Genomic DNA, 14,086 nt, shown 5'->3' on the forward strand with positions numbered 1-14,086 from the left:
ACTCACCGACCCAGCCGCTCCGCGGCATGTGGGATCCTCCCGAACCGGGGCACGAACCCGAGCCCCCCGCACCGGCTGGCGGGCCCCCAACCACTGTGCCACCAGGGAAGCCCTCTTCTTTTTTTTTTTTTTTTTTTTTTTTTTATTCTGCACCGCCCAGCATGTGGAACTTCCCTCACCAGGGATCAAACCCACACCCTCTGCAGTGGAAGCACAGAGTCTTAACCACTGGACCACCTGGGAAGTCCCACTGCTTGCCCTTCTGATATGCCCTCACTGCTGGCTTATTTCTTATGGGCTCCACAGCTAGAAGCGGGAAGCCAATGACTTCTGCTCTTTACCCTAGACTTTCTTGGCCCGACTTGCACCAATCCTCACCACAGGAAACCTCAGAAAGAACCATTTCCCACGAGGTCAGAAGTAAGCAAACAAAGTTACTGTTCTCTCCTAATTACCATGGAAGTTATAAACACCTCACACACTCCCCCTCTTTCATTCAAAACCACCAGATATTGACTAATGCCCACTTCATCTTTGTGAAGCTGGGACCAAGAAACCAACACTCAAGAAGGTGGCTTGTCTTTCAGTCAGAGGCAGGCAGAGCTGAGAAGTGAGCTGGGAGTTTCCTGGGCATCTCCACCAGTTCTAACCAAGGGTGCTCACTGGAGTTGATGAAACCACAGAACTATATGTAGAATAAGGGTTATCAGCCAAATAGCAAGGAGGAATTATTAAAGGTTCTGGCAGTCTTTTATCAACTACAGTAACGTAAAAGACAGCAAGTGGCCAAAATAAATGCTAAGAGGAAAGATAAAAGTATTTGCAGAAACAAACTGAAAATTTTATGTTTAAAGGCAGCTTCCATTTCTAAACCTCTGTTTTCACTCACTACTTTATATTGAAAGTATTCTTCAGGCTGGTTTTTTTCCTTCCAGGCCCTTACTCGTATGCAGTGGAAAAAGTTACATAAATTAAACAGAAATGGGCTTTCCAGGCTTTAAAAATTATTAAATGCTCGCAATTCCAAGCTTCTCTCAATCTCTCATTCTGAGGCAGCCAGGCACTATTCAGGGGAAGAGAAGGAACAGTAGCTTAAAACAAAATGTTACTTCCTTTAGTAAAAAGGCTAAAGAAATTTTAAGATGAGACTTGGAAAAGGGGCAGATTAGGTTTTAAACTAAGGTTCTCAAGCTCTAAATGGAATTTCCCTTAAGGAGAACTTATTTATTAAAGTTCCTTTCCCTTTTTTCAATGAAACTTAATACCCTGAGTTGTAAACCAAGTGTTTACAAAAGCACATGCTCTCAACGTTGAGTCAGGTCAGGTGTTCAGACAAGAGTAGCAGCAAAGAATGTGTCAAACTAAGGGTGAGGGCCTCACCCACGTGCATTAAAATTCAGCTCCTGCAAGGATAATGCACAGGCTCATAAGACACCATCTGCCAGCGATGGCCGACCAAGTGTCAATCCTTGACTCAGACCAAAAAAAAAAACAGTCTAACAATAATACATATATGTCCTGTTCTCTTGGGGGTAATTCTGTAAACAGTAACTTAGGGAAAACAACTAAGATTTTGAGAGAGACTATAAAGGCATATACCTATGAATATTAAAGAGAATAAACGAGAAGCAAGGCAAGTAGAATCACTTACTAGCCTACACAGTCCTCCTCTTACTTCAGAATGTGACCCATCCTTCTGGGATCTTTTTGGTCTCACCTTTTCCATGAAGCCTTCCCAACCACTCTAGAAAGACCACACTTTGCCTTCTCTGAGCACCTGCCATCCTCAACATCTGAACCAGGTACTGAGTGATGAGGTGATGAGGCAAAAGCCATGAGCCTGTTATATGTATTTTACCTCCCAGCCTAGATCACTAACACCGTGAAAGACATTTCCTACCTTTGTATCCTCCTCTCACTCCTAGCAAATGTCCTAACAAGTACTCAACTAGGACCTCTGGAATGAAGTGCCCCAGCACCAACCCTCATGTGCACACCAACCCCTACCCTCTCCTCCTCACCTTGGCCCTGCCTCTGCGCCAGGCTTCATCCCAGGCCCACGGGCCCTCTCTAATTTATGGCTAACTACTCGCTGATTGGCCAAATCACTGATAACTCTTAGGGCTGTATTTCTCAAACAGCTGTGTGCATAACTCTCTGGGGCTAGCTGGTGGAAAAATAGAGCATTATCTTCCCAATGCATCAATTTACTGAAAGATTTGGGGAGGAAGTTATTTTTAGATAAAAAACAAACATGGATATAGTGTGAAACTAAATGGAAAATTTGCATAAATACAACATGAGACCCCCCACCAAAGTTATTTCAGCTTGCAGGTGGCAGCTCTGCACTCTCTGTGCCTTTATTTCCTTATCTATAAAATGGGGGTGCTAGTAGTACCTTCCTCATTAGGGGTGTCCATGGATTACACTGTGAAGATCAAATGAAGTTACTCATGTAGAGCACTTAGCATAGACTGAGAGCTCAGAAAATGTTAGCTGCCATTATTAACATCATTTTTATTTTTTATGCTGAGAATTCTCTTATTCCCTCCCTTGGATACCCTCACTAATTCAGGTAACACAGGGGATATAAGAACTTCTCTCCTTTCCATGATGGCTCATTGGTCTTCATGGCTGTTTGCATTTGTCGGTGAATATTTAGCTGCAAAAAGATGCTTATGTACCTAAAGCAGTGTTAAAATAAGAAAGAAAAAACGCAGAGCTAACTAAGGAATGCAGAAGTTACTAAAGAGGTATACTAAAGAGGTATACGGAAAACCAAAGAAGAGCATTTTTAGCCCCAGGTAACTGAAAGGGTAACCTAAGTACTAGTTTTCCTTAGGAAAAATAATATCAAATTTAGCATGAATCCAACAGCTGGGTTGAATTCAGAAGGCATGCCACTCCCCAATAAATATAAAATTGCAGCCCAATAATAGTGATAAGCACAAGGTTTTTTCTGTTCCAAATTCAAATGGCCTGGTTCACTTCTCTGAAAGTTTTTCAGAAAAATGGGGGCGTTTTTAAGTGTCTCAAGGCTCAGCGTGAACGATCTGCAGCCTGATTCCCATGGGACAAATCTCCACAGAACCACCATCATCACCTGCCCTAGACATTATGTTGGCCAAGGCAACAGTAACTTCTTGTGACATCAGAAAGAGAAGAACTCCTAGACCCACCAGGCTCATCACTTCAGATGCTGGTCACCCATCCTCTCAAATGCTGGGTAACACAAGCATCTCATTTCCCTCACAAGTCACTGAAGAGCTGGCAGTCAGTAATGAATGAGACCTTACAAGCATCAGGAGGACTTACTGAATCATGAGTATGTGAATAAAACAATAACTGTTAAAAAGAAAATCTGATGTTCACGTGTTTTAGATACAAGGGTAAGGAGACACTGTTTTCCTTCCTCTATAACCTGATTGTTCCTTTCCAGCGTGGACATGACCACTTAATCCATATACTTCGTCCTTCAAAAATTCCAAACCTCACATCATTCCAGGGTTTCTTGGGCTCTCCTCTTGAGGTCCAAAGCCTTAAAAGGCAGGGAAGGACCTTTCCTGAGAAAGCTTGGGAAAGCACTTGAGGCCAATCTGGAAAAGGCTGCCTGGAGGCCAGATGATCTTGAACTTTAGTTGCCTTGGCAACAGGAGGGCTCTTACTACTGAACCTGTAAGTTTAGCCCCAGTCACCAAAGGCTAGCAGTGAATTTTCTGATTTGAAATGGAGACTCTTATGTAATCCATGATGCCACCCACCCCCCCAAAAATATAACTTTATAAATACTTAATAGGTGCTTCCTGATGTGACAGAATTAGAAAGTCAGAGTTTCTACATTTAGAGATCAGAGGCTAAAGGAGGTTATTACATAAAACCTATCGAATTCAACTTTAAAATGGTTCTCTCCATTATTCAGAACTGTAAATACAGGCAACAATAGTTAATTCAATATTCAATTCCCTTATTCAGTAGGGACCTAAGCATCTCTTTTCTTTAAATAGACTTACTTGATCAGTGAGACTATGCCCTGGTGGTAGGAATCTGGGCTGTTGCTACTGTGGAAACAGAGCAAAGGAGTGAGTGGTCAAGAAGTGGGGGAAATAACCCAGCTGGAAAAAAGGGACTGGGGCCTGGACCACAACATGGCTAAATGGTAGGAAGAGTGATCAGGTCAGCACGATGAATCGGGAAACACAGGGGCAAGCAGCTAGAGCAGAAAGAGACTGTAGATCTCTCGCTCACTCACACTCACACTCACACACACACACACACACACACACACACTCACATGCTACAAACTCCTCAATCTTTCTCATTAATCACATTTCCTTTTCAATAAGGAACATGAAAATAGAATATGGAGAAGGAAAAAAGATTTAACTTCTCTAGGATCCGATACAGTTAGGGAGAAAATATACATATACATTATATACATATACTTCTGTATGCACTATGTAGCACCAAAAATTTCTAGAGGCATAAACAAGAAAGTATTAACAACAGTTATCTTACAGTGAGAGGGGAGAGGAGAGAAAGGGACTTAAGTCATACCTTACATGTTTCTGTACTATTTGAGTTACCACAAACACACATTGCTTTCTAATTTAAAAAATAACTTTTTAAATTAACCAAACACACAAATACAACTTATAAGAATGTCCTTTCTAAAGGCAACTGGCAATATGCATCAGGAACCTTTAAAGATGACCACACCTTCTGACCTTCTTAAAAGTCGAGTAACTACTGAGAAGGAATACAACACAGGGTTATACAGACTTGGGAGTCAGACTATCTGGTTCAAACTCTCCCATCACTTATTAGAGGAGTCATCCCAGGCCAATCTATGAACCTCTCTGTGCCTCCATTTCTCCACCTCCGAGGTGGTATGAGGATTAAAAGAATGAATACACGTGCGGTGCAGAGCAGAGTACATGGCATTAGTAAACACTCCAGAAAGGTTGGCCAGCAGTAGTACTGGGAGTTGTAATTTATCCTAAGGAAATAGGCAGAATGTGGACAATACCTTTAAATACTTGGAAACTATGATTAGGAAAAAGGGAGACTACTATCAAAATAAGGGCAGAATTACAAAATGTAAAAAATGATCCATTCATATAAATGAAAAAGCATGGAGCTATTTTTAAAATATGTTTTCATAGAAATATTTAATAGTATGGAAAAAATGCTAGGCTTCAATGTTCCACAAAAAAAAAAAGGTATATAAGTGTACATACATACATCACCACCCCAATTCTCTTTTTAAAATAAGTAGCAAAGAATCATATAATGCCTCATTTTTATTTATTTATTTTTTGCACACTGTTTTTCTTTGCTATTACAAGGATGCTGCTATTAACTTCCTCACATAGTTCTCTGTGTTCCTGTGGGAGAGTTTCTTTAAGGCACATTCCTAGAAATGATATGGTTAGAATATATATTATGAATGTCTTTACCTATACTATTGCATTTCAAAGTGGTTGTACTAACTTTACTTCCACTGGATGTATATAAGAGTTCACAATGCTTCATACCCTTTCTGACATTTTATTGCCAAACTTGTCAGTGTTTGCCCTTGCATGGTTGTGGTCTTAATTTCTTTGATTACTAGAGAGTTGAGATTTTTTTATTTGTGCATCACAGTCTTGACTGCCTCTTATGTGATTTGTCTCTCCATTTTTCCAAAAGGTTTATACATTTTTTCCTAACAATATTCCTGCATATTTTATGTAAAGTAAAAAGAAAATCATATAGGAAACAAAATCATATTGGAATATATTCCTAGGCTTCTTGAAGTGTTTACTCAGTGAGTTAGTGAGGAACTGGACAAGGTAAAGCATAAATACCAGGAGAAAAAGAAAAAAAATGGAAGAAACAGAAAGCCAAACAAGTTATTTGGCACTGATAGTTTATCTGCTTATGACCATCCCTACTCTTTTGTTCCAAAAAGGATTCAAGGCTACTTATTTTTTTAAAAAATACAACACAAAACAAAAAATAAGTGGAGAAAAATAAACGACCATTATATTATCCACTGCTATGAACTATGAAGAGTGTATTTTAACAGCAATAAAACTCTCCTGGGTCAATTTGCCTAATGCAGACCTTAAAGGTAGTTTTCTATTAGAGTGATTACCAGAGAATTAACAACTTCTAATTTAAAGAAGAGGATTAAAAACAAAACAACAACCAGAAAAAGACAAAAACAATTTTTTCAAGGATTTGAGTAAGTTCCAAGACCCCAGAGCTCCCTGTGGAGAGCCCAAAACACATGCTTCAACAGGTAACTCCTTCCCATGCACAGAGCAATGGGCCCACATCTCAGTACAGCACAGACCCTGCCTCAGAGAACAGAAAATACAGGAGCCAGGTAAACTCTGAGGACAGCAGTTACCAAGAAGCCTCAAAACTCCAGCTGACCAGACTAATTTTAATCACAGAAAGCTTCATGAATCATATCACCTCATAAGAATACACTATAACTCTTTTTCTCAAAAATACCTAACGATGGGACTTCCCAGTGGCGCAGTGGTTAAGAATCCACCTGCCAATGCAGGTGACACAGGTTCGATCCCTGGTCCGGGAAGATCCCACATGCCGTGGAGCAACTAAGCCTGCGCACCACAACTACTGAGCCTGCGCTCTAGAGCCTGCGAGCCACAACTACTGAGCATGCGTGCCACAACTACTGAAGCCCGCGTGCCTAGAGCCCGTGCTCCACAACAGAAGCCACTGCAATGAGAAGCCCACGCACCGCAACAAAGAGTAGCCCCCAATCGCCACAACTAGAGAAAGCCTGCGCGCAGCAACAAAGACCCAATGTAGCCATAAATAAATGAATGAATAAATTTTCTTTTTTTTAAAAGTACCTAACAAACTGGCCTGGAGTAGGACATCCAAGACACCTGAGGGTAGAATCCCTGACCACTAACTACTGCTTAGAGCACTCAGTGTCCCTGAAGGTCTTATTTAAACTTTAAGCTGGATTAGCTTTGAGAAAACCTAAGGAACTCTATAATCCAGCCATTGGCCTAGTCGTCAATATTCATACTGATCAGATTTTACAACCCTTTGTATAACATAGCATGGATTCGGCCTCTTTTAAGAATGCTTGCAATACTTGGTTGTAATCTTCCACTTGACTACCTTTGAGCCATTACATGGGCACTAGTCAATAAATCTAAGTATACTTTAACCTCAAATTCTAATTAGAAATATGTATTTCATGAATTATTCAAATATAATCATTTTTCATAGTTTTTTTCCCCTTAACATTATTCACATTAGTTAACACTTATAGAACATTTACTATATACCAAGTACTTTGCTTCTTAAAGTATGCGTTCTCATTTAATCCCCTCCTCAACTTCATTAGGAACATCCTACTATTGCCCCTTTTTTACAGACATGGAAAAAGGTCTGAAGAAGTACAATAAGGGCAAGGATTGTTGTCTTATTCTCCACTGTATTCCCAGCACCTGAAACTCTACCTGGCACAAAGATTCACTCGTTTATTTGTTGAATGAATGAATAAACGAAAGGCAAACTAACTTCCTAAGACCAAGCAGCAGGTAAATGGCAGAAATGGGATTCTAACACAAGTCTGTCTGACTCCAAAGCCCAAGCTTTTACAGTCCACTCAGGCTGCTACATCGAAATACCACAGACTGGGCAGCTTATTAACAACAGAAATTTATTCCCCACAGTTCTGCAGGCTGGAAGTCCAAGATCAGGGTGGCAACATGGTGGCCTTCCAGTGAGGGCCTGCTTTCTGGTTCACAGATGGTGCCTTCTCACTGTGTCCTCTCTTGGTGGAAGGGGTTAGGGAGCTCTCTGGGGCTTCTTCTTTTTATTTTTTTTGTAACATCTTTGTTGGATTATAGTTGCTTTACAATTTTGTGTTAGTTTCTGCTGTATAACAGAGTTAATCAGCCATATGTATACATATATCCCCACATCCCCTCCCTCTCACGTCTCCCTCCCTATCCCACTCTGGGGCTTCTTTTGTAAGAGCACTTTTATAATGTCACTCATGAGGGCTCCATCTTGATGACCCAATCACCTCCCAAAAGCCCTCCAAATATCATCACACTGGGCATTAGGATTTCAACATATGAATTTTGGGAGGATGCAAACATCCAGCCTTTACCAAGCACTATGCAAAAACCATAAACCTTTTTTGAGGGGTAACTTTTCATCCACCACCCCCCCTTTTTCTTTTTAACTTTTCATTTTGATATAATTTCAAACTTGTAGAAAAGTTGCAAGAATAATACAAGGGGGCTTCCCTGGTGGCGCAGTGGTTGAGAGTCCACCTGCTGATGCAGGGGACACGGGTTTGTGCCCCGGTCCGGGAAGATCCCACATGCCGCGGAGTGGCTAGGCCCGTGAGCCATGGCCGCTGAGCCTGCGCGTCCGGAGCCTGTGCTCCGCAACGGGAGAGGCCACAACAGTGAGAGGCCCGCGTACCGCAAAAAAAAAAAAAAAAAAAAAAAAAAAGAATAGTACAAGGAACTCCCATATACAATTTACCCAGATTCATAAATTGTTTACATTATGTCCCACTGCAAACTTCTTAAACTCAATGGATTAAGCAAATCAGCATATGCCCAAAGTTTGTTCCTGGGTAAACCAGGGCTGACCTAGCTTTACGCAAAAGCGCTCCTCCTATCCCTTCCAGTCTCAGGCTCTATGCCCTAACCCTCAGGGCACCCTCAAATCCCCAGCTCAAGTCTTCATGTCCACACTTGCCTGTCCCTTCTCCAAATCCCACACTCCCAGCACTGCCCCAAAGGCCCTGCTCCCTCCCTGCTCCTCTGTACTCAGTCTGCAGGCATGGTGACACAGAGGTATACACAAAGCAAACTGCAAAAAAGGAAGCAGAACTGGCAGGAACTGATTTGCTGAATTCATTATAAAGAATGGTAAAATAAGGTTCTTCTCCAAGATGAGGACCTGTCACCTTTTAACTATCATCCAAGATTCCTCCGTACTCGTGTTCCTGGCAAGATGAGGCCATTCAACAAGTGCAAACTCCACTCATGCCCTTCCTTTCATATATCCTCTCTTTCAAGCCCAGATTTCTAATCACCAGCACCGACAAAAGCTGGAGAATTGAGTGTTCTTACCACCCACTGGTACCCCAATGAGAAGCACTTGGGGCAGAAGCCAACTGACCTTCAGGGCTTTGAAGATGACCCCCGGGTGCCGGGGAGAACGGGTGGTGTTATTCTCTAGTTGTTGCTCCAAAGCACGCCGAAGACCAGAAAAGTCTGTGGGAGGATTGTATGTTCTCGTTCCCTTGTAATGAATAGAACTGAAGGCTTCAGGGAAGCGGCCCAGCTTCCGGAACCGGTCCTGGATGAGCTTCTCAGGTACCTCGGAGGGGTGATCTGGACAAGCAGAAACAGGTACGTGAACAGTGGCCTCTCTTTAAAAGAAAAAAAAAAGTCACCTGTCTTTCATTATTAAAGGGATATATAGTCTGACTCCGTAAATATAAAGTACATAAACAGGCAGAACTGATCTATGCTGTTGGAATTCAGGTTACCTTTGCCTAGAAGGGAGCACAAGCTGGGACGTGGGTGCTGGTGTGTCATGATCTAGTACTGAATTCACATGTATGCTCAGCTTGTGAAAATGCATCACATATACATTTTTGATATAATGTGCACTTTTTGGTATGTATGTTACACTTCAAGGAAGTGCCTTTTTTAAAAAAAATGTGCTCACTGTAAAAAATCCAAACATAGACTTCCCTGGTGGCACAGTGGTTAAGAATCCGCCTGCCAATGCAGGGGACACAGGTCCGATCCCTGGTCCAGGAAGAGCCCACATGCCACGGAGCAACTAAGCCTGTGCACCATAACTACTGAGCCTGAGCTCTAGAGTCCGTAAGCCACAACTACTGAGCCTGCGTGCCACAACTACTGAAACCCACGCACCTAGAGCCCATGCTCCGCAACAGACAAGCCACCACAATGAGAAGCCCACACACCACAACGAAGAGTAGGCCCTGCCCACCGCAAGTAGAGAAAGCCCGCATGCAGCAACAAAGACCCAACGCAGCCAAAAGAAATAATAAATAAATTTTTAAAAAAAAATCCAAACATGTCAAAGCATAAAAGGAAAGAAATGTACATCCTCTGCTCCCTCCTCCTCCTCGTCAAAGGTAACTACAGGCCAATGTTTACTCTTTCAGACTTTCTTTTCCTACTCAGTTACCAACACATTTATGCAACTTGCTTTCATCACTTAATAACATACTGTAAATATGTGTCCTTGTCATGTTATACTCTGAGACATTCCTTTTTCTTTTTTAACAGCTACACAGTCTTCCATTCTATGGACGTATTCCACCAGTCACGTACAAACGAACATTTAAAATAAATAGCGGGCTTCCCTGGTGGCGCAGTGGTTGAGAGTCTGCCTGCCGATGCAGGGGACACGGGCTCGTGCCCCGGTCCGGGAAGATCCCACATGCCGCGGAGCGGCTGGGCCCGTGAGCCATGGCCGCTGAGCCTGCGCGTCCGGAGCCTGTGCTCCGCAACGGGAGAGGCCACAACAGTGAGAGGCCCGCGTACCACGCACAAAAAATAATAAATAAAAAATAAAATAAAATAAAATAAAAAACTATTTTGAAAGTGCTGGTCTTATGCTGGTGAAGCTGTGGACAAAGTGCCAACGTGTGAGGGTATCAGCCTCTCCATAGTTTCACCAACATTTATCCAGAAATTTGGGGAGTAGCAGTATAAACAGATGCAATAAATATTTTGGAGGTAAAACTTGGAAGGACTTTTTGTTTTAATTTCCTTTAATACTTTAACAACAAAATCACTCCAATTAACACTGGAAATGTGGTTTTAGCTCATATTTAAAGGTACAGTCACCAAAGAGAAGTAGCCAAAAGTCTGCAGTCAATCCCTAACCCCATCTCCTCCTGAACTTTTCCTGTGAGTCACTCTTGAACGAAGGAGCAGCCCATCAGCAAGTGACTTCTCCCAAAGGCACCGAGAAGCCTGACCACCTTCACTTTCTCCCAACATCAGCTCACAGCTTGTCCCTGAACAAGTAATTGCTCCCAAATGATTATGGGAGCTTGGTCTGCTCATTTGTAAAACAGAGATAATTCATTTGCCTACTAACTCCCACCTAGGAATCCTCTGTCCAGAAAAAGACCAGGATCTAACAAAATCCAAAAGTCTACAAGACAGAGAAATATGTAATTATCAATTTTCCCACAATTCTGGCACCTCTCCTACCCTGCATAAACTCTGGCTGTCTTGGTTCCATCTCAGGGTTTCAGGAAACAGTGATGGTATTCCAGAAACAACTCTAGATTTAGGAGTTTGAGACCTTGTTTTGAATCCCAATTTTGCAACCTGCTAGCTGGAACCTCCTTGGTTACATAACCTAAGTTGAGTTCAGTTTCTTCATCTGTAAAATATGGCTGCTGTTGACTGAGCTGAATAACAAAGATATCTTAAGTTAGCATTTATTTTTAGAAAGTGTTGGGACTTCCCTGGCAGTCGAGTGGTTAAGACTCCACGCTTCCACTGCAGGGGGTGCAGGTTCGATCCCTGGTCAGGGGAACTAAGATCCCACAATGCTGCGTGTCACAGCCAAAAAATAAAAATAAATTAAAAAAATAAATTCTAAAAAATATTTTTTAATGTTATTTTTGTTATTCAGCATTTTTTTTTTTTTTTTTTTTGGCTGCGTCGGGTCTCCGTTGCTGCGCGTGGGCCTTCTCTAGTTGTAGCGAGCGAGGGCTACTCTTCGTTGCAGTGTGCGGGCTTCTCATTGCGGTGGCTTCTCTTGTTGGGACCACGGGCTCTAGAGCGCAGGCTCAGTAGTTGTGGCATGTGGGCTTAGTTGCTCCGTGACATGTGGGATCTTCCCGGACCAGGGCTCGAACCCATGTCCCCTGCATTGGCAGGTGGATTCTTAACCACTGTGCCACCAGGGAAGCCCTCAGCATTTATTTTTTTAAAAAACAAATAAACAAACACCTAGCATAGTGCATGGCACACAGCAAAAAAAAAAAAAAGTTACTTTTGAAAGGCTAGTTATTTCAAAATCCTGAACTGGAAGTTATACCTTCCCCTCACCAAAGTTGTAAAGATCCAAAGTGGCATAAAAATGCTGATCACAGGAGGCATCCTAAAGTCAGCATTTCCAGCCCCCTCTCCTTATCTCAGAGTCACATGCTAATGAGGCTCTTCTTCCATTCCGGAATATTTAGATTTCACATCTTCCCACTAGACCCAGGTCCTTCAGATTCTATTCTAACTCCTTAATACAGTCCCAGTCTGTCCACTTCCCGCCTACTGCCCCTGCCCTGGCTCAGGCCCCATCACTCCTCACCTAGTACGGTGACAACCTTCTGGCCATCTCCCTGCCTCCAGGCATGCCTCTCTAGTTCATCCTGCAAAAGGCCGCAGGGGATCTTCTGAAAATACATATCTGATCACATAACTCCCTGCTTAAAATCCTTCAGGGGCTCTTGTCATACTTGTGACCAAAATCAAGGCCATCCACACATGATCTGATCCCTGAGTATGTCCACTACTCCCTCCCACACCATCTATGCTTCAGACACACTGAGCCCCTTCATTCAGCAAATATCTGATGAGAGCCTACTGTGTGTCAAGCACTCATCCAGGCTCTTCAAAGGCAGCAGTGAATAAGACAGGCAAGGTTCCTGCCTTCATGGAGTTTCCATTCCAAGGGGAAAAGGCCAAAAACAAGTAAGCAAACAAACAGGATGATTTCAGACAGTGATGGGTGCCCTGATGCACATGAACAAGGTGATGCAGTAAGACTGTGACCACCAGGGTGCAGGAAGGACCACTTTAAAGGAGACACTTGGGAAAGGCTCCAATGGGGTGAGAGTTGAGCTGAATCTGAAAGAGGATGGCTAACTGGGGAAAGACTGTTCCAGGCAGACAGAGTAGCATATGCAAAGATGGGAACAGAGAAAAGGCTGGTATAGCTAGTGGAGAGAGTGAAAGGGGGTAACTAGAGAAAGAGTTCAGAAACAGAGGCAGGAGGTAGAGTGAGGACACCGTAAGTAGGAGTTTGGATTTTTTTTTTTTTTTTTTGGCTGCTTTGGGTCTTCATTGCTGCACATGGGCTTCCTCTAGTTGCAGCAAGCGGGGGCTACTCTTCGTTGCGGTGCACAGGCTTCTCATTGCAGTGGCTTCTTTTGTTGTGGAGCACAGGCTCTAGGCAAGCGGGATTCAGTAGTTGTGTCATGCAGGCTCAACAGTTGTGGTTCGCGGGCTCTAGAGCTCAGGCTCAGTAGCTGCGTACGGGCTTAGTTGCTCTGCAGCATGTGGGATCTTCCAGGACCAGGGCTCGAACCCATGTGCCCTGAATTGGCAGGCGGATTCTTTAACCACTGTGCCACCAGGGAAGTCCTGGATTTTTATTTATTTATTTTTTTTTTTTTTTTTTGGCTGCTTTGGGTCTTCATTGCTGCACATGGGCTTCCTCTAGTTGCAGCAAGCGGGGGCTACTCTTCGTTGCGGTGCACAGGCTTCTCATTGCAGTGGCTTCTTTTGTTGTGGAGCACAGGCTCTAGGCAAGCGGGATTCAGTAGTTGTGTCATGCAGGCTCAACAGTTGTGGTTCGCGGGCTCTAGAGCTCAGGCTCAGTAGCTGCGTACGGGCTTAGTTGCTCTGCAGCATGTGGGATCTTCCAGGACCAGGGCTCGAACCCATGTGCCCTGAATTGGCAGGCGGATTCTTTAACCACTGTGCCACCAGGGAAGTCCTGGATTTTTATTTATTTATTTATTTATTTATTTTTGTCTGCATTGGGTCTTTGTTGCTGTGCGCAGGCTTTCTCTAGTTGCAGTGAGTGGGGGCTACTCTTTGTTGTGGTGCGCAGGCTTCTCATTGTGGTGGCTTCTCTTGTTGCGGAGCACAGGCTCCAGTAGTTGTGGCTCACGGGTTCTAGAGCACAGGCTCAGTAGTTGTGGCGCACGGGCTTAGTTGCTCCGTGGCATGTGGGATCTTCCCGGACCAGGGCTCAAACCCGTGTCGCCTATACTGGCAGGCAGATTCTTAACCACTGTGCCACC

The 14,086-nt window shown here is 43.3% G+C and overlaps 1 protein-coding gene across 1 annotated transcript in view; it reads right to left on the minus strand.

Annotated features, from left to right (window-relative positions):
• Positions 1-14,086, minus strand: part of ZFYVE1 (zinc finger FYVE-type containing 1) — a 49,571-nt gene that overhangs the window by 10,987 nt on the left and 24,498 nt on the right. The window contains exon 4 of the mRNA XM_055088498.1: positions 9,178-9,392. Within this exon, the coding sequence (XP_054944473.1) occupies positions 9,178-9,392 (215 nt within the window). The remainder of the gene's footprint in view (positions 1-9,177; positions 9,393-14,086) is intronic.

This window comes from Physeter macrocephalus, chromosome 11 (assembly GCF_002837175.3).
Source record: "Physeter macrocephalus isolate SW-GA chromosome 11, ASM283717v5, whole genome shotgun sequence".
NCBI lineage: Eukaryota > Metazoa > Chordata > Mammalia > Artiodactyla > Physeteridae > Physeter > Physeter macrocephalus.